The 21,690-nt window shown below is 41.5% G+C and overlaps 1 protein-coding gene across 1 annotated transcript in view; it reads right to left on the bottom strand.

The window, feature by feature from the left end:
- CCHR8.PART0H11orf52 (chromosome chr8.part0 C11orf52 homolog) overlaps positions 1 to 21,690 on the bottom strand; it is a 187,756-nt gene that overhangs the window by 34,054 nt on the left and 132,012 nt on the right. Inside the window, exon 3 of the mRNA XM_044081009.1 lies at positions 20,556 to 20,599. Within this exon, the coding sequence (XP_043936944.1) occupies positions 20,556 to 20,599 (44 nt within the window). The remainder of the gene's footprint in view (positions 1 to 20,555; positions 20,600 to 21,690) is intronic.

Below are 21,690 nucleotides of genomic sequence, written 5' to 3'. Positions count from 1 at the left end.
TAAGTAAAATCTAAGTTGACTGTGTACATCCAATGAATGCAGAATCCGTTTCCCCTTGTTCTGTGCATTGGGAAAGAAAATTGGCAAATGAATGGTCTGATTAAGAGCCGCACTGGATACCACCTTAGGCATGAAGGATGGATTGGTCCTGAGAGACACCCTGACCGCATGAAAAATAATGAAAGGCTCCACTGCCATAAGAGCCTGTAATTCGGAAATCCTTCTAGCTGAAGTGACTGCTAAAAGGAAAGCTGTTTTTCAAGAGAGAAATTTTAAGTCTGCAGTAGCAGCTGGCTCGAAAGGAGGGGGAGTGAGTTTTTCCAATACAAAAACTGAGGACCCAGGCAGGGGTTGGAGCTCTCCTGGGTGGTCTTAAGTTTTTGGCCCCTCTGAGATACTGCTTTAGCAGAGGATGACAGAAGAGGGGAGGTTCTGTGTTGTAATGAGCTGAAATGGCCGAGGCTTGGATTTTTATGGAAGAAAAGGACTGGCCCTTGTGAAGCGTCTCAGTTAAGTATTGTAAAATCTGAGGAATATTGGGCACTGTTGTGCTTATCCCTTGTGATTGATTCCAGGCACAGAATTGTTTCCATTTGTCAGCATAAGATTTTCTAGTACTAGGCCTTCTTGTCTCCAAAATGACATCCATCACAGGTTTGCTGAGGGATGCCAAGGGTGAATTTAGGTGATTAGCCATGCTGCAAGATTCAAAGTTTGGAGCTGAGAGTGCAGAATTTGGTTGTTCTGCTGAGACAGTAAGTAAGGTGTTTGAGGCAGGTGCCACGGTGGAAGGTGTGACATACTGCACAAGAGTGGGTACCAGTGCTGGCGAGGCCAGTCTGGAGCAATCAAAATCATAGGTTCATAGGTTCATAGGTTGGTACTAGGCTATCGGCCCTAGGGCCTATACAAGCCTAGCCATAACAATTCCCTGGCTATTTCTTCCCACACTATTTACTTCCCTGGACCCCTGTCTAGCAGGGCAACTGATGTGATCCCGGGGATGAATTTCCTTTCTCCCATCCAATCATCAAGGTTCCTTTTGAAGAGGGCCAAAGAGGCGCTCTGCTTGACATGTATGGGCAGTCTATTCCAGAGTCTGGGGAGTCTCTAGGTCAGGAAGGTATCCCTCCAGCATGTTTTGTTTATTGTGATGACAAGATTTAGATCCCTGGACATGTAGCTCTGAGGGATTGGAATTTCTTTAAGTGTAGCATGTCCAACAGCTCTAGGTTTGACATGGCCTTGTATGTTAAGCAGAGATCGCTTCAGAGTAGACGAGGTCAATGTCTTTTGTTTATAAGTTCCATGATAATACGTTCCATTGCCTTGCAGATCAGGCTCGTCAGACTGATGGGGCGGTAGTTCCCGGGATCCAAGGTGGATCCCCCCTTGTGGAGTGGGATAACTGTAGCTGTACGTCACTCAGTGGGCACAAAGCCTGAGGTGGGGGTATGATTAAACATGACAGTTAGGTGAGGTGCCACTTCATTTTGTAGTTCATGTAGTACACAGCCCAGGATGTCATCTGGTCCCATGGATGCTGTATTCTTAGCTTTGGAGAGTGTGTTTTTTACCTGTGTGGTCATATGGCAATCTTCCAGTATTGAGATGGGCCATTTAGGGGGTGAGAGGGGGGTGAAGCTGGCAGTGAATCGATCTGCCAGGATATTGGCAATATCCTTGGGATCAGTAGATTTAATGCCATTCTGTTGTAGCTCAGAGCAGATCTGAGCATTGCCATTTAGATTCTTGACATAGTTATAGAATGCCTTGTGGTTATCTTTGGAATCTTTGGCAATTTTATTTTCATAACTAGCTTTGGAGGATTTTATGAGGGATCTCAGCTTCTTACTGAGGCTGGTAAGGGAGTTTTTTGCATCCTGGGATTTTCCTCTTTTCTGCAACAGTTTTTTCCTTTTGTTGTAAAGTTTGTTTATGGCAGGGGACCACCAGATTGGCTTCCTTTTTTGGAGGAGAGCATCTTGGTTCTATTTGGGATGGCACGATTCATGCATGAGTGGATGTGCTCGTACAGTGCCTTAGTGTAGGACTCAGCAGTCGAACTTTTCAGTTTCCATCTACATGGGTGTCATGAAGTTTGTAACTTCTGACTTGAGTAGTATGAAGTTGGCCTTGGAGAAGTTTTTTTATGGAGGTTTCCTTACTGGGGGGTGGGGGTGGGATATGGATGTTAAGGGTGATTAGCTTATGGTCTGACTTGACCAATGAGGGGGTGACGATAGGTGTGGAGCATCGATTTCCCATGTTGGTAATGACCAGGTCTAGGATACTGGAGCCCCTGGTGGGACTATGGATTAGTTGATCCAGGGCATTGGAATTTATGAATTCCAAGAACCATTGGGCAAAGGTGTTGGTGCATGAGTAGTTTTCCCAGTTAATAGCAGGGTAGTTGAAATCACCCAGTATTAGGGTGTTTGGTTGTATATTAATATTTTCCAGTATGTTTAGAAGGGTATAGTGAGAATCTTGGGGCTTGGTGGGGGATCTGTAGCAAGCTACAATTTGGATTGCAGTCTTAACTAGTGTTAGTTGCACCTAGAGAATTTCAGATGCATTGTGTTGGGCAACTAACCCGGTGGTGCAAATATCCTTGATGAATATGGACACTCCTTCACCTTTAGTGTTTCAATCCTGGCTTGGTAGCTGAAAGGTGTGGTAGGAGTTGTATCCTGGTATTGCAGGGGTGCTCTCTGGAGCCTTGAACCAGGTCTCATTTACTGCACAGATATCGATGTTCTCCATTTTTAGGAGTGCTTGACCTGTTTGACCTTTAGTAGAACTTTGGAGAGCAGAGGCAGAGGGGGAAAGGAATAGACTGATGGGTTTTTCCAGCGGAATGACAGAGCATCCACTTTCCAGGCTTTTTTTGTAATGAGTTCTTGTGCAGTATTTGCCCAACTGATAGTTCTGGGGTGAGGCAAAAAGATCTATGTCTGGACTCCCCCATTTGCGTGCCAACATGTTGAAAATCCGTGGTTCCAGTTTCCATTCATGTGGGTCCATGAGATTTCTGCTCAGTTCGTCGGACAGAGTACTCAACTTTCCTGGCAGGAATTGAGCTTGTAGTTGAATATGATAGGTCAAGGCCATGTTCCACAATGCTATGTCTAGCCTGCAAAGGGGGTAGAAGTGTGTACCCCCTTGCTTGTTATGTACCACATAACTGTGGTGTTGTCTGTCTTTATCATTAATTGTCCTGGATGAAGGTAGTCCTTGAAGGCTGTCAGTGCATTCTGTACAGCTAGCATCTCTTTTTGATTGATATGAAGGCGCATTTGATTTGGGCTCCATTTGCCCTGAATGCACTTCCCTGCCAGATGAGCCCCCCCCCCAAGCTTAGTCTGATGCGTCTGTAGTTAGGGTTTGGGCGGCAGGGGGTGGAGTGAATGGCAGTACCTTGTTTTGGTGGCAGGCCTCTGCCCACCACAGGAACTCTAGTTGCAGGCAAGGTATGATAGGAATCATTGTTTCCAGTCTGTGACAATGTTGACTCCATAAACTCTTTAAGTACCACTGAAGTTTCCTCATGTGCAGTCTTGCATATGGAATTAGAAGAATGCAGGAGGCCATGAACACTAAGGCTTGCAGAATTTGTCTTGCAGATAGCAGGGTTTTTGTGGCCACCTGTTTGAAGTAAGTCAACAAATAGGTTCATAGGTTCATACTAGGCTATCTGCCCGAGGGCATTTACAAGCCTAGCCCATAGTTTTGTGGCTTACGCCACCCCTTTAGTATGGGGAACTGTACCCATTATTTTGCTGTGCCTCTGTCGAGCAGTGACACTGAGGTAATCCCTGGGGTATATCTGCGATCTCCCATCCATTGGTCAAGATTTCTCTTGAACAAGGCCAGCGAGGTGCTCTGCCTCACATATACCGGGATTTTGTTCCACAGCATAGGGAGTCTTTGGGTGATGAATCTATCCCTCCAGCACGTCCTATTAATAGCCGTGTCGAGGTTTAAGTCTCCTGCCCTTGTGGCTCTGACGGATCTAGATTTTTTGAGGTGAAGCATATTCATCAAATCTGGGTTTGACATGGCCTTGTATGTTAGGCAAAGGTCACCTCTGAGCAAGCGGTGTTTACTGAATAGAGCTGGAGTTCTTTCAGTCGGGCAGCATAGGACAGATGTTTGAGACCCTTTATCCTTTTGGTGAGGAACTTTGTGGCCTCTCCAGCTGCTGCAAGTGTCGGGTCAGATACATTCGAATGGGGCATTGTACTCAATCATTGGTCTGATGAGTGATGAGTATAGGAGACTATGACCTCCCTTGATCTAGATGAGAATCCCTTCATGATAAGGTGGGCAATGTAGAAGGTCTTCCTAACTACTTTAGCTACATGGGTGTCGAATGACAGACTACTATCAACCTGGGTCCCCAGGTCCCTGATAACTTCTTCTGTGCTCAGTGGATTGCCACCTATTTGGTAGCTAGGGGTAACCTTGTTTTTCCGAAGGGTATGACTATGCATTTTGGCATTTAACTTTAGGCCATGGCTCTGGCACCAGTTATCCGCTTCTGTGAGACCCTTCTGAAGGATATCTGTGTCAGATGTGTTTTCTACTATGGCCCAGTTTGCAGTCATCTGCAAACTTTGTCAGCCATAACCCTCCTGTGTTTGCTTGTACTTCGAAAAGTAGATGCCAAACAAGAGTGGGTCCAGGACTGAGCCCTGTGGCACACCACTTGTGACAGGCTTTGAGTCTGACATGGCGCCAGCAACTCTGACCCTGTGGGTTCTGTCACCAGCCAGTTTGCAACCTATCTTGTGATGTATGGGTTAACATTTAAGCTGATGAGTTTTCAATGATACCCGAGTGGGGTATTGTATCAAGGCCTTCGCCAGATCGAGGTAGGCTGTATGGACTGCCTTTCCTCATCAATGGCTTTGGTGACTGTTTCAAAAAGTCAACCAAGTTTAGAAGGCATGATCTGCCTTTGACAAAGCCAAACTGGGATGGATCCAAAGTCTGCAAATTCCTATGTCTTTATTTATGAGGTCCATTATGATCCTCTCCATGGCTTTGCAGATAAGGCTTGTCAAGCTAATGGGCGGTAATTTCCAGGGTCGGTGGAGGCACCGCCTTTGTGAAGTGGGACCACAGTTGCAGTGCGCCACTCCTGGGTACGTATCCAGAGGTAAGACTATGATTAAACAGCTGTCCTAGCTGTGGGTTTAATTCCTCGTTGAGTTCGTGGAGCACACAGCCGGGACACCATCAGGTCCCATGGATGCTGTGTTTTTGCTTTGGAGAGAGCAGTTCTCACTTGGGCATTGGAGATGTTTGGGGCTGCAATCGCTTGGTATAGATATCTCCTTTGGGGAGGGGAGGAGAAGTTTGCACTGAACCTGTCAGCCAGTATGTTGGCAATGTCTGTAGGATCAGTAATCTTCACATCATTTTGAACTAGTTCTGAGCATATCTGGGAGTTTCCTCCCAGGTTTCTAACATAGCTAAAGAAGGCCTTATGATTGTCTTTTGAGTCTTTAGCTATTTTTCTCTCAAAATTTGCTTTGGATGATTTTATGAGAGCTCTTAGTTTTTACTTATAGTGATCAAGGGTGTCTTACCATTTAAGGATTTTGCTCTATCTTGTAGTAGCTTCCTCCTTTGTTGTAGAGTTTGTTTATGGCTGGGGTCCACCAGACTGGACGCTTGCCTTTGGTACAAAGAGTCTTTGTTTTGCTTGGGATTGCCTTATCCATGCAGTCCTGCAGGTGCTGGTAGAAGGCATTTGTAAGTGATTCAGCGGCTTGAGTACTGTTTTCCGCCTCGGGGCCTTAAAGGAGACCACACTAGTCTTTAGAAGTGTGAAGTCGGCTTCGAGAAGTTCTTTACTGTGGTCTTTTTATTTCAGGTGGGGTGGGATGAGGACCTCCAGCGAGATTAGTTTGTGATCTGATCTCACCAGTGAGGGGTATACTTCGGTGTTGAACATTGTGCTCCCATGTTCGTGATGATGAGATCAAGTATGTTTTCTTCTCTTGTGGGGATGGTGACTAGTTGTTCCATGGCATTTGAGTTTATGAATTCCAGGAACTTTTGGGCTAGGGTGTTTGGGCTTGAGTAGTGTTCCCAGTCTATATTAGGGTAATTGAAGTCACTTAGTATGATGGTGTTTGGTGATACATTTATCTCCTCTAGTGTTTTCAGGAAGGCCATGTGAGGTTCCTGAGTTTGTGAGGGTGGCCTGTAACATGCTACAATTTGCAGAGCAGTCTTGCCTATGGTTAATTGCACCTGGATGGTCTCCGATGCATCATGCGTTGCCACCAGTCTTGAGGTGTGAGTGTCCTTGATGAATATGGATAACCCCCTCCTTTCTTGGTATTGTCCGGATTTTGGGGCCGGAACGCATGATATGAGGTAAAACCTGATAGTGCTGGGGTGCTCTCAGGAGCCTTGAACCAGGTTTCTGTCACAGCACAGACATCGATGTTCTCCATACTGAGAAGGGCCTCGAAAAGGCATTTTGAGATTTAGACTTCTGGCATTGAGCAGCATTACCCTTAGTTTTTTCCTTTTTGTGTTCTAGGGTGGTAGGTTTAGAATTTGAGCCTTGCCTAAAAAGGCACTATGGGGTGGCAAGAGCCTTTGCCAATATCCGGAATCCCAGGGTGGCAGGTGCAAGCCGGACCCGGCAGCGTGGCTTGTCCAGCATGTCATCCCAGGCAGACAGACATTGGATCCCCTTTGAATGACACCAGAGTTTAAGTCAATTGTTAAAGCTGATCATCTTATCTCTGTATTGTGGCATCATTCTTGGTGAAGGTAGGATACTGCTCAAGGTCAGGGTCATACCTGCCTGGGCTACATAATCAGAGAGCTCCTCAATGTCTCTTTTCATGTAGTCCAAGGAGGTACGTCTCAGGTCGTTTACACCACGTGGACAATGACTGAGTCGTATTTGTACCTGCTGTTGAGAGACCTGAGTGCTTGCGTTATGTGGCGGATTCTAGCGCCCGACGGGCAGCTTACTGTGACCTTCTCCTTACTCAGTCTGGTGAGTGGGACGTCAGTGTGTCTGACTATGGAGTCACCAATGACTAGTGTGTTTGGCATTGTGTTTGGCCTTAAGGGCTGTGACTGTTTGACACTCTGACTGTGAGGTCTATGTGTTGCAGGTGTTGTGTTCTGAGGTGGTGGTTGTTTGGGTGTCTGCTTTGGTGGCCTCTGCTGTTTTGGTAGATTTTTGATCAGAGCCTCCGAGTATGTCTTTGTGTGTTTATGTGTATGATTTGAGGTTGTGATGGTACTATGTGAGACTGGGTCTATAATGTGTGTGGTAACCTTCTCCTCCTGACTGGTCTTGCCAGTCCTATGTTGAGAGAGCTCCGCCTCCAGTTTGGCCGTATAGTTGCATCTCTCGCATGTATTTGTGTTTTGTGGGAGGAGGAGAGGGTTGTCTGTGTACATGAGGCAATTGTAACATTGCCTCAATATTCCCAGGTTCACCAGCTGAGCAGGAGAGGACACTAGCAACTGATCCCTCGACATGCTAGAAGGACTAGACAAAAAACTTTAAAAGAGATTCCGGGGGATGTGGGTGACCGAGAAATGGGGGTTTGCCTTTTTGGGGTGTTATCTATAAGAGTGCCGTATCAAGGTAATAAGTACTGTAGGAGCAAGTGCTAGGTGTAACAGATAGAGAATAGTCTACTTGGAGTCAAGTAGAGATGATCTTTTTAGTTATAGGATACGCTGATTAGATCAGTAGTATAGTTCGAGGAAGGTAGTTTTAAGGGAAAAATTGAAGAGTGGACTTTAGGTAGCCCAAATAGTTTAAACCTGCTTAACCGGCGCTGCCCTAGTGTGCAACAGTGGTAACTCCATTGCTTCTGCTACTGGTGGCGCTAAAGCCGCTTAAAGCTCAAAAGCAATCACTCATGGCTTAAAAAGCGCTAAAAAAACGCTTTATAGCAGGGGGCTGGAAAAGACAGGAAATTACCCAAAATGGCCAATAGACTACAAGTTACTGCCTTAAACCACTCCTCTAAGGACAAACAGGCAGCTCAGTACTCCCCACTCTCACTGGTGAGTAAAGAAACTTCCCCTGACCAAACAAGGAAAATGGAGAAACACAGGAACCAAGACAAAGCCCAGGGATCAGCAAAATCTGGTCTCTGGAACACTAGTTAGGAAAGTATGGAAAACAAGGATATTTTTTTGTTTTTTTAAGTTTTTTTACAGAAAAGCAGAAAACACAATAAATGCTATGATTTTCGACTAAATGCTATCAAAAGCTAGTACACTTGAGTGTATTAGCCTGTAGTTTAACTTTTAGGCAAAACTTAAACTAGCAAGTGCAGTAAACAGTTTTAGCTTATAAACACAGTAAAAACAGTGCAAACTTTGATAAAACAAGCAGAAACAGTAGTCGAAAGGCACAAAAAGTCGAAAAATGCCAAGAAAAATACTTAAAATCTGGAAAGGTAGTCTTTCTTGGTCTCTGCTGCTAGAGGAACACTGCGGGCCACGACGAGGAGCTGTGCTGAATTCTCAATAGCTGGAAAAGCCCCAAAAACGCTTTATAGCAGGGGCTGGAAAAGACAGGAAATGACCCAAAATGGCCAATAGACTACAAGTTACTGCCTTAAACCACTCCTCTAAGGACAAACAGGCAGCTCAGTACTCCCACTCTCACTGGTGAGTAAAGAAACTTCGCCTGACCAAACAAGGAAAATGGAGAAACACAGGAACCAAGACAAAGCCCAGGGATCAGCAAAATCTGGTCTCTGGAACACTAGTTAGGAAAGTATGGAAAACAAGGATATTTTTTTGTTTTTAAAGTTTTTCTACAGAAAAGCAGAAAACACAATAAATGCTATGATTTTCGACTAAATGCTATCAAAAGCTAGTACACTTGAGTGTATTAGCCTGTAGTTTAACTTTTAGGCAAAACTTAAACTAGCAAGTGCAGTAAACAGTTTTAGCTTATAAACACAGTAAAAACAGTGCAAACTTTGATAAAACAAGCAGAAACAGTAGTCGAAAGGCACAAAAGTCGAAAAATGCCAAGAAAAATACTTAAAATCTGGAAAGGTAGTCTTTTCTGGTCTCTGCTGCTAGAGGAACACTGCTGGCCACCACGAGGAGCTGTGCTGAATTCTCAATAGCTGGAAAAGCCCGCCAAAACGCTTTATAGCAGGGGGCTGGAAAAGACAGGAAATGACCCAAAATGGCCAATAGACTACAAGTTACTGCCTTAAACCACTCCTCTAAGGACAAACAGGCAGCTCAGTACTCCCAACTCTCACTGGTGAGTAAAGAAACTTCCCCCTGACCAAAAAGGAAAATGGAGAAACACAGGAACCAAGACAAAGCCCAGGGATCAGCAAAATCTGGTCTCTGGAACACTAGTTAGGAAAGTATGGAAAACAAGGATATATTTTTTTGTTTTTTTAAAGTTTTTTTACAGGAAAAGCAGAAAACACAATAAATGCTATGATTTTCGACTAAATGCTATCAAAAGCTAGTACACTTGAGTGTATTAGCCTGTAGTTTAACTTTAGGCAAAACTTAAACTAGCAAGTGCAGTAAACAGTTTTAGCTTATAAACACAGTAAAAACAGTGCAAACTTTGATAAAACAAGCAGAAACAGTAGTCGAAAGGCACAAAAAGTCGAAAAATGCCAAGAAAAATACTTAAAATCTGGAAAGGTAGTCTTTTTGGTCTCTGCTGCTAGAGGAACACTGCTGGCCACCATGAGGAGCTGTGCTGAATTCTCAATAGCTGGAAAAGCCAAAAACGCTTTATAGCAGGGGCTGGAAAAGACAGGAAATGACCCAAAATGGCCAATAGACTACAAGTTACTGCCTTAAACCACTCCTCTAAGGACAAACAGGCAGCTCAGTACTCCCCACTCTCACTGGTGAGTAAAGAAACTTCCCCCTGACCAAACAAGGAAAATGGAGAAACACAGGAACCAAGACAAAGCCCAGGGATCAGCAAAATCTGGTCTCTGGAACACTAGTTAGGAAAGTATGGAAAACAAGGATATTTTTTTGTTTTTAAAGTTTTTACAGAAAAGCAAAAAACACAATAAATGCTATGATTTTCGACTAAATGCTATCAAAAGCTAGTACACTTGAGTGTATTAGCCTGTAGTTTAACTTTAGGCAAAACTTAAACTAGCAAGTGCAGTAAACAGTTTTAGCTTATAAACACAGTAAAAACAGTGCAAACTTTGATAAAACAAGCAGAAACAGTAGTGGAAGGCACAAAAGTCGAAAATGCCAAGAAAATACTTAAAATCTGGAAAGGTAGTCTTTTCTGGTCTCTGCTAGAGGAACACTGCTGGCCACCACGGAGCTGTGCTGAGTTCTCAATAGCTGGAAAAGCCAAAACGCAGCAGCTTTATAGCAGGGGGCTGGAAAAGACAGGAAATGACCCAAAATGGCCAATAGACTACAAGTTACTGCCTTAAACCACTCCTCTAAGGACAAACAGGCAGCTCAGTACTCCCCACTCTCACTGGTGAGTAAAGAAACTTCCCCCTGACCAAACAAGGAAAATGGAGAAACACAGGAACTTGCTTTTCTGGCGTAAGGTAAGCCATCTGGGCAGTTGTATTCAAGCTTGCACCCAGGAATGTAATTTTTTGAGAGGGTACCAGTTGTGATTTCTTTTCATTGATGGTGTACCCTAGACAAGTTAGAACATTTTTTACAAATGCCAGATGTTTTTGAAAAATGTCCCTGTTTTCTGCCTGAATTAGACAATTGTCCAGGTATGGATATATTTGAATATTTCTTTGCCTGTAAAATGCAATTACTGGAGCCAGGCACTTTGTGAAGATCCTGGGCACAGTAGATAAGCCAAAGGGTAGTGCAGAGAACTGGTAATGCAAATAGCCTGCTTTGAAGCAGAGGTATCTTCTGCAAGATTCCCTGATTGGGATATGCAGGTAAGCCTCTTTTAAGTCTAGAGTTACCAACCAGGCATCTTTGCCTAGCACAGGAAATAAGTGTTGAAGAGTCAGCATCTTGAATTTTGGAATGTCCAGAAAGGTGTTTAGAGTAGATAAGTCCAGAATTGGACACCATGATTTGTCTTTTCTGGGTACCAGGAAAAGTCTTGAATAGAAACCTTGTCCCTTTTCCTCTTCTGGGACTGGTTGAATAGCTCCCATGTTCATGAGAGACGGTACTTGTTTCTGGGCCTCTGCCCACTGATTTGGGGGCAGGTCTGGCCATCCACTTGGGATTGGCAATGTGTGGAAATGAAATCTGTATCCCTGGGATACTATATTTAAAACTCATTTGTCCTGGGTTATAATTTTCCAGTTTCTTACATGAAGTGCCAGTTTTCCCTCCAAAGGGGCGGCTGAAAGGTAAGTGCTTGGTAAGTGTAGAGGGAGGTCATTGAGACTGCTTACCATAGGAAGGTGCCTTGTTGTTTCCAGATTTGGAGGAGGTGACACTCCATTGTTTTGTTCTAAAAGTCCCTTTTGACTGAAACCTGGAGCCTTTAGAATGTCTGGGTTTGACTTGAGTGGCTCTCGAAGGAACTGGAAAGGACCAGTTCTTAGTAGGCCAATGCCTACTAAATCTTGGAGGTTGCACTTGTAAGAAATCTTTCACAGTTTGCATAGATTTAGCTTTATCTTCCATCTTTTTAAAAACTTCTTCAGCCTTATTACCAAAGAGACGGTCCTGTTGTAAAGGGGCATCCAACACTTTTGCTTTAACATGATCAGGCAGAGTTTGCTCTTTGAGCCAAGCATGCCTTCTTAGCACAGAGCCAGTTACAGCAGCCCTGCAAGAGGCCTCCAAAGAATCAAAACCATATTGCAAAGTATGTTTTCCAACTTGTTCAGCTGAATGCAATAAATCCTGTAAATCTTTATTTTCCACATAGTCAGAAATTAACATCATTTTCTGTTTAAGCAGTCCCATGATATGCTGCTGGTATTTAGGCATATGAAATTGACAGTTTAAAGCCCTGATTGCCAAGGTTGCAGAAGTGTAAACCTTCTTACCCCATCTATCCAGCGCCCTAGAATCTCTATCAGAAGGGGTAGGATTTTTAGCAGTAGAGGCCTTAATGCCCGTGGGACCCTGAGAAATGGTTTCAGGATCTGCAATAGGATTTTTGAAAAGGAATTTGTGGGAGTCAGAAACCCTGTAGTATTTGTTTGGCTTACAAGGAGCCAGAGGCAGAGAATCAGGAGCCATACTAGATTCTGAAAAAACATCAACAATGTCTAGGACAGGAAGTATAGCCAAAGGCCTATGTTGATGAAGAAAAAGAAAATCCCTAAGTCTCTTTTTAAATTCAGAGAAATCCTGACTTTCCCAGTGGAAATGTTCCCATAAGGTATGTAAAGTTTCCCCAAAAGAAAAATCCTCGGGGAGAAGCAGAAGGAATGGAATCTTCTGCATCAGAGTCCTCATAAGTAGGTACAGACAAATCCTGTTCATTAGAAGAGGCAGAAGAAATAGAATCCTGTTCAGAAGATTCATAATCAATGTCTTGCCTAGGCCTCTTGGAAGGGGGGGTTGGCTACCCCTGATCCGAGTAATTAAATCTTCAGTCATTTTGATCATTTGTTTTGTAGGCATAGGGGCCTGCACATGTGGCCGAGACATCGGTTTTTTAGACACAGATTTAGATTCTGGCCTTAGTTTTGAAGATGGCGTTGGTCTAATGTACAAATCTGTAGGCCTGAAAACACACTCAGAAGCCGGTCTCTGCACAGTGGCTCCGACCCATCTAAGGTAGAGACATCCGCGGGTTCCATAATTGAAGCATCTCTCTGCATACCAGACTCCGAATGGGTCTCAGTAGAGGCCTGCGAATCAGAAGTAGCGGGTATCAGGGGCTGCGAAAGCGCCTCACTGAGTACCAGTGAACTGGCGAGTGGCCATTCGAGAAGCATCGTCATCAGTTTTGGACCTCGACGGTCTGTCTCTGTCTTTATCTTTGCATGTTTTAGGTATTCCAGTAGTTGGATTGCTAACCGATGACATTTCTGGATAATTAAAGAGTGAGCCAAAATATTTAGAAGCAAAAATATACTGACGTTTAATAGTGCATTGATTAAATTTAGCACAAAACTGACAGCAAGGTACGTCGTGGTTAGGGCCTAGGCAAGGAATACAGTACAAATGAAAATCCTTATGAGGTATTTGCTTCCCACAAGTAATGCAGTTATTAACTTTTACTGACATCGGTAAGGAGCAAGAAAAAGTTTCCCCAACGGGGTATGTAGCTTTTTTAGTTGAAAACTTCAGTTCTGAAACTCGAAAACGAAAATTTCAGGAGTTGGCCGACTGGCACTTGCGAACTGCTTCTGCCTCAGGCACCGCGTGACAAGAAAGACTGATGTAATGGCATCGGCTGCATGTTTTATACCCCTGACGACCTAATGTCATGGAAGAAGGGACAGCAACCGATGCAGGACCCAAGACTTTGTTAATCAGGCTGACTGAAGGCAACCTGCCAGCAGATTACCCAAATGTAATGACTGCAAAAGTGAAACACGAAGAACATTAAGGAAAGTCTGCTCTATAAATTCAGCAGTGAACTGCACTGAATTCTCTAAGCATAAAATAGCAGTCTTGGGTGCATTTATGCCTGTATGTCATATTGTTGCTGGCTAAATGTTTTGCAACAAGGCCTGAAAAGGTGACTTACATGTGACTTTTACACGCAAGGAAAAATAGTCAGTGCCACAATTTGACATTTTTATTATTTTGTTTTCACAGGGCTGGGGGGGATTTCTGCTCAGGATGGGCGATTTAATATCACTACAGAACATCCGTATATAATTTATTTCAAAAGAAATAAAAACCATAGAAGCACTGCCTTGTGTGGTAAATTATATACCTCTGTACATATGTTACATGGATAACTATATCTGCTAATGAAGGCAATGAGCTTTAATAAAAAATCAGGACAGAGCTATACTGAAATCTCTAAGAGACAGAATAGCAATCATAACTATGTTATATAACAGAGTGTCCAGGGATAATTCCATGAAAATGGTATCAAGAACTTTCAAAAGGCTTTGATATCTTGCTTCTTACACATAGGGGTATTTTTTTGTCTATGCAGAAACATGCTTGAAATGCATAGAGAAAGCTAAAAACAATAAATGGTCATACTGAAACTGGCAGTTAAGCCAGAACCAGGATTGCCTTACCCCTTTGTAGTGTGGATAGTACCTACAGTCATTTAGGTGGATAGCTGTTCTCACACACCTGCAGTCATACTGAAACTGCTATAAATGGTCATACTGAAACTGGTGTTGCCAGAACCAGGACCCCTTTACTTTTTGTAGGGTGGATAGTACCCCTGCCACACCTGCAGAGTTTCACCCTCCTAGACTTTTCTCTGAGAAAAAAAAAACTCCTTTCAGGGTAGTTTTTCTCTATGCAAAAACATGCTTGAAATGCATAGGGAAAGCTAAAAGTCATACTGAAACTGGCAGTTAAGCCAGAACCAGGACTGTCTTACCCCTTGTAGGGTGGATAGTACCCCCACACACCTGCAGAGTTTTCAGCCTCCTAAACAACCTCTGAAACAACTGTGGCTTTCTCTATGCAAAACATGATTGAAATTTAGGGTTAAAAACAATAAACGGTCATACTGAAACTGGCAGTACCTGTTTTCAGCCTCTTGGAGAAAACAACAGGGTATTTTTCTCTAAGCAGAAACATGCTTGAAAAACTGGCAGTTAACCCTTTGTAGGGTACACACCTGGAAAAACAAATTTTTTCTCTATGCTGAAATATGCTTGTAATGCAAACAACAATAATCGGTCATACAGAAACTGGCAGTAAAGCCAGAACCAGGATTGGCCTACCTACACACCTGCAGAGTTTCAGCCTCCTAGCTTTTTCCTCTTGGAGAAAAAACAACTTTTCAGGGTATTTTTTTCTGTATGCAAGAAGATGCTTGAAATGCATAGGGCGAGCTAAAAACAATAAACGGTCATAGCAGTTAAGCCAGAACCAGGACTGTCTTTGGATAGTACCCTACACACCTGCAGAGTTTCAGCCTCCTAGCTTTCCCCTCTTGGAGAAAAACAACTTTCCAGGGTTATTTTTCTATGCAGAAACATGCTTGAAAAGAAAGCTAAAACAATAAATGGTCACTTGGAGAAAAGAACTTTCAGGGTAGTTTTTCTTGAAATGCAGGGAAAAAAACAATAAACTGTCATACTGAAACTAGCAGTGTGGATAGTACCCTACACGCCTGCAGAGTTTCAGCCTCCTAGCTTTCGAGAAAAACAACTTTTCAGGGGTATTTTTTCTATGCAAAACATGATTGAAATGCTTAGGGAAAGCTCAAAACAATAAGCAGCAGTTAAGCCAGAACCAGGTACCCTTTGTACACACCTGCAGAGTTTCAGCCTCCTAACTTTTCCCTCTTAGAGAAAAAGAGAACTTTTCTTTTTTTCTCTATGCAAAAACATGCATGAAATGCAGGAAAGCTAAAAAACGGTCATACTGAAACTGGCAGTTAAGCCAGAACCAGGATGCCTTACCCCTTTGTAGGGTGGATACTATCCTACACCCCTGCAAAGTTTCAGCCTCCTAGCTTTTTTTTCAGGGGTATTTTTCAGAAACATGCTTGAAATGCAAAAAGAAAGCTAAAAACAATAAACGGTCATACTGAAACTGGCAGTTAAGTAAGAACCAGGACTTCCTTACCACTTTGTAGGGTGGATAGTATCCTACACACCTGCAGAGTTTCAGCCTCCTAGCGTTTTCCCTCTTGGAGTAAAAATTCAGGGGTATTTTTCTCTATGCAGAAACATGCTTGAAATGCAAAAAGAATGCTAAAAACAATAAACGGTCATACTGAAACTGGCAGTTAAGCCAGAACCAGGACTGCCTTACCCCTACTGTTGTAGTCCTGTATTTCCATAAAATTTCAATCAGGAGAAAGTACGTGACTTTTGCTGAGGTTGTAGAATGTAAAATGTAAAAAAAATATATCCCTACTGAGTTGTCGCTATATATGAAGTAAAAATTGTATGTATTTCTATAGAAAAAGGATTTTTGTTTCCTTTGCAATGTGCCATGACTTAAAATGCCATTGTCTGAAGTAGCCAGACTGGTAGGGTTAAATTCATCAATGAGCTGTGTTTAAATCCTTGAAGGTAGAATTGTAGTCTTAGTTAATTTTGTACTTGAATGTTTTATTACAGTTTTCTGAAAGTTTTATTATGAACTCACTAAAGAAAACTGACATATGGACTTTTGCATCCATGACCGAATATATAGGTTCTTTGGGCACAGTCTAACATTCTGTGTTTCAATCATTTCCATGGAGGGGTATATTACTATTGCTCAGGCTGGGCTATGCAACAGCAGTCCAGGATATAACTTCCTTCAGAAAACATTACTTTTTGGGTACTTTTTATTTATCATAACAGTTAAATAATACAGAAAAGGTAGAAATGAAATGATAATGGGACATAGAAGGCATGACTGAAGGTTCACATAATATATTCACTGGAAGCACAGTTGCACTCACTTTGTTGAAATAAGTATTTTTGAAAATAAGTCCAAACTTTGAGAAAGTAGAAATGTATTGGAGATCAGAAGGAAGAACTTAACAGCCTCTGTGGGCTTGTACAAAGAATCTGTGGTTTGAGCACTGTGAACTGGCTCTAGGCATCCGAAGTATGCCCTGACTAGCTCCTAAAGTTGCAGCCTACTGGGATGTGTCCAAACAGTTGGATTGGGGGGGGGGGTTAGGGTGTCTTGAAGAAGTTTATGAAGCAGTCAACTTAGGAGAAGGTCAGCTCTTTGTTACACAGGAACCCATTTTGGTTTTCCAGTGTGTGGCAGTGGTGATCTTATTAAGGGGAGTTGGTTATAAAGTATCAAATATTATTTGAGATGTTTGTAGAGTTTTAGTGCTTTTATTTGATGCTGTTGCAAACAGGGGCAGCCCATATTCAAGTTGTACAAAGAGGATACCTTTGTCTGTTGCTACTCTGTTAAAACTCAATTGAAAAACAGCATATCATTACTGACAACTCTCCTACCTGGTAATCTCTGATGCAAAGCTTTATATGATATCTGCTTTTTCTCCTTATATTAACTAGGAAGAACCCGAATTTCCCCTTGGCCAGGGAAGTAACAAACTACACCAGTACTACAGAAGCTTTCCACTTTTTTAGACATTTTTTATTTTACTTGGTCCAAACCTCAACCACTGGCTCACATGGGCATTTGTGTCACTGTGAAGGGCTAGTATGTTTTATCTCAGCATGTGTGTACTCCCAATGACACAGCAATAAAGGACATTGTACAACAGCTTGGTAGTACCAAGCTCATGTCTGTGGCCCATGGTACATTTGGTGTCCATAGGTCTCTCTACTTGCTTGGTGGCAAGTATAATAAATCAAAGCCACCACCCATCTCTAAAGAAGTGACTGCTCACATTCTTTCAGGCCAGTTCCTCCAGCTACTGGCTAGTTAACTGAACCTGGGGCACAGCTGGGGCTTTATCCATCTGTCACTGAGATGTCCTAAACTGAATTTTATTTATATATATATATATATATATATATATATATATATATATATATATATATATAGTTTTATCACCAGTGTTTTCTTATTAAAATGAGAACTGGAAATAAACTTTCTTCTTAGAATAAATTATACTTTGTCATTTTTAATGTTACAGTAAAATACAAGTGTTTTACTTGTTCTGAAAGGTGTGCATACACATCAGATTCTGTTGTCTACTTTCCCTAATTGCTATTAGGGCATGTAATATAGAGTTTAAGGCTGATTATCCATATGTCTTGTTCTGAAAATTCCGTAAGAGTATCCTGAAATAGTGAGATCATCATTTGTGAGTAGGAGTAAAAATCAGGTCAGAAAGGTTTCGAAAATGACAAATTGCCACATTAGTAAAACAATCATTTGGAAACACAAGAAAAGCTTTCAGCTCTTTTCAGAGTATTATAGCAAAAAATCAAAGTTTTCTGATATTTTCAGAGCAACAAAATAAAAGCTATTAACATTAGTACATATTTTTTTCTGTATACAAGTGATACTTTTATTTTGCATATATTATGGTATGATGTGGCATTACAATTAAATTTATGCCTTTTTTTTTTTTTTAACTTTTGTATTTAGGAGCCCAGTCTAGGGTTAGTAATTACTTCAATATGGGTCTGCTCCTTTACCTCTGAGGGTAGGGGCCTAATCTAAGATTGTTTAATTGCTAATCATAACAGTAACCATACCTCTCAGCCTCTTAGAGCAAGAAATCGGGACAAAACCATAAACCAAAGTGGGACAAAAGTCCAAAAATAAGGACAACTTTTAAATATTGTTCTTACAAACTTGGAAAGTTAATAGAATGGCAGCTTTTCCATTAGCATGAATTTTTCTGAAGGATATGAAGTCTGAAACCCAAATGTTTGTCATTATTTTTAAACTTCAATCTTTAATGATTTACCACTAATTTGCCAGAAAAACTACAATTTTATGAAAAACGCACCAAAAATTTGAGGCCAAAATCTGGACATTCTGCAAAAATCTGTACAGTTGAGAGGTATGCCAGTAACATTCCCTGAAATTTTAATATGAAAACATCAAACTTTTTTTTTGGAGAGGCACACTTTTACATAACATGAAAATCAACAGTTTGGGGGATATTCCGTGGAAAATGGTAATAAATTGATTAAAATGGGATTGTTCTGAGAGATGCTTCAGTGCTATTTACTTACTTTTACAGCTGATCCAGTACAAATTCATTAATGTAGCTGTATAAATATTTCACAATAATCTTTGCCCTGTGGGATTTCCAGACTACCTTTTCATAAAATTTTAGCTGTATGGCCAACACCTTCTGTGGTAGATTTCTTAAAACAATTATTATGGAACCTTTCTGTTATTTTTTCCGTAGAGATAACACAAATGGAAAACAATTACATAAATTATGCATTTTACTATCAATTGTAAGTGGCCAGAACTTTTGTAACTTACACACTGCCATTGCTGTTAAGTCAGCATTCCATTCCTTCATGGAAGATGGTAATTTTTTTTTGGAGTCATGTCATGTCTGTTCCAATCAAGTAAACATTACGTTCAATTTTTACTAGCTGCAAACCATTCTAAAGCAAGAGTAATTACTAATTTTCATTTATACTTCCTGTCTCTGTTTAGACATGCAGCAAAAGAAACTAATAAGCAACACAAGACACCAACAAAGCACTGAATCATCAATGCATAACAGAACTTCCTGTACAGAGTGAAATAAAGTACAGTGTTAATAATTTACTTTTTAAAGCTGATGTCGGGCTATCTCCACAGCTTTAAACCATTTCTATATAACTACTTTCCCTTATACTCTTTACTGCTGTAAACACTCACGTAGGCCACTGGTATGCATATTTACTGGATTTTGTGTTAAAACAATGCACTGCTAATTGCTCTTGCACTGCTGCTAATTTCAGCTTTCGTGTGCAACATACTTTAAATACTTCCAGGTCATTCTCATGTACATAGTGTTTTTCTTCCTTATATTTCTTTTACACTATGGTGCCTTGCAGTTACTGCATTTAACATGTATGATTTTGTTATTTAATATAGTTGTGTATACAGACAAAAATCTTATTTCCACACTTAATCAGTCCCTATTGAAAAGACAGTTTCAGTGAAATTTTCAAACTCCTTCCAAAGCTAGCAACCTCAGTGAATGCTGATAATAAAAAGTGAAGGGCTACAGTAGGTGTTGCTTTCTGCATTGAGTATATGCCCCTTAACCTGGGGGCATTGTCATTTTTTTGACTAAACTGTTTCTGAAATAGTCTGTCAATAGATTAAGACTCAGTGAATCACATCACAACTGATTCTCCTCTTGAAAAAGGGGCATTTGCTATGCTCAGGAGGGCAAGATGATTAAGAAATATATAAAAACAAGAACTCTAAATGTAAGGGTACCACCAAAAAAATTAAAATATGGAAAGTATAACATCCATTTCTTTTAATAACTTGCAAATGGAATTACATTAAGTAGACTGGACAATGTGATCTGGCTTGAAGTATATTTGGTCGGTATTACCTGTGAATGTTCAGCAGACAACTGCAATGATGCAACACACTTTCTCTCTGATTTTTTAAATAGGAATACAAAAACAGCATTGTAAATATGGACATTGTCTGCACACACACAAAATTAAAAGCAAGCATTAACAATATTGTACAAATGGACCCAACTACAAAACACATAAAATTATTTTACATTGTAGAACACATATATGAAACAGGTGTGTGTATGGTACAGCTGACTGTTTCAACCAAATGAGCACCGAATTAAATGTCTCAACCACTTGTATTCAGGGTATTGAGGTTCAATCAAATGTAATTTTTCCATGGCACATTAAATGTGTGTGTGAGTGAATACATGTATAGATAGATATATAGATAGCTATAGATACACTGACACACACAATAGATACATAAATATATATACACAGGCACACACAATAGATACATAGATATAGATACATAGACACACACACAAACATGCTTATTAAAATATTTACCATATCCTTTTTTGCATGTTTCATATGCCCCCTGGCCAGGGAATCTGTAAAAGAAAGAAAGAAAGAAAACAGTTTAACTTATCTAAGCACCAAGAAGCCCATGTGTTTAAATGTATTTGCATGTTTACTGATTGGGAAAAGAAACTAGGCAGATAAAATGAACAACAATGGTTAGGGCATGTTGAATCATCATCCTCATCTTCTTTCGGCTGTTCCTGTAAGGGGTCGCCACAGCGGATCATCTGTTTCCATTTCTTCCTGTCCTCTGCATCTTGCTCTGTCACACCAACCACCTGCATATCCTCAATCACCACATCCATAAACCTTATCTTAGGTCTTCCTCTTTTCCTGTTATCTGGTAGCTTCATCCTTAGCATCTTTTTCCCACTATACTCAGCATCCCTCCTCAGCTCATGTCCAAACCAACGTAATTTTGCCTCTCTGGCTTTGTCTCCAAACCCTCCAACCTGGGCTGACCCTCTAATATACTTATTCCTAATCCTGTTCACCCTCGTCACACCCAGTGCAAATCTTAACATCTTTAACTCTGCCCCATCCAGCTCTAACTCCTGCCTTTTTGTCAGTGCCACTGTCTCCAACCCATATAACATAGCTGGTCTCACTACCCTCTTGTAGACCTTCCCTTTCACTCTTACTGGTACTCGTCTGTCACAAATCACTCCTGACACTTCTCCATCCACTCCATCCTGCCTGTACTCTCTGCTTCACCTGTCTTCCACACTCACCATTACTCTGAACTATTGATCCCAAGTATTTAAACTCATCCACCTCTGCCACCTCTGCTCCTTGCATCCTCACCATTCCTATATCCTCCCTCTCATTCACACACACATATGTTCTGTCTTAGTAATGCTGACCTTCATTCCTCTTCTCACTAGAGTATATCTCCATCTCTCCAGGGTCTCCTCCACCTGTTCCCTACTCTCACTACAGATCACAATGTCATCTGCAAACATCATAGTCCACGGGGACTCCTGTCTGATCTCGTCTCTCAACCTGTCCATCACCACTGCAAATAAGAAAGGGCTCAGAGCTGATCCTTAGGGCATGTTGAATGAAAATGTCTATTTAATGGTGTGTAGGTGCTTCATTATAAGTGTAATGCACAATGCTT

The sequence above is a fragment of the Protopterus annectens genome, chromosome 8.part0, assembly GCF_019279795.1.
Source record: "Protopterus annectens isolate FY-2018-M chromosome 8.part0, PAN1.0, whole genome shotgun sequence".
NCBI classification, from domain to species: domain Eukaryota; kingdom Metazoa; phylum Chordata; order Ceratodontiformes; family Protopteridae; genus Protopterus; species Protopterus annectens.
This window is presented reverse-complemented; position numbering and strand designations above follow the sequence as displayed.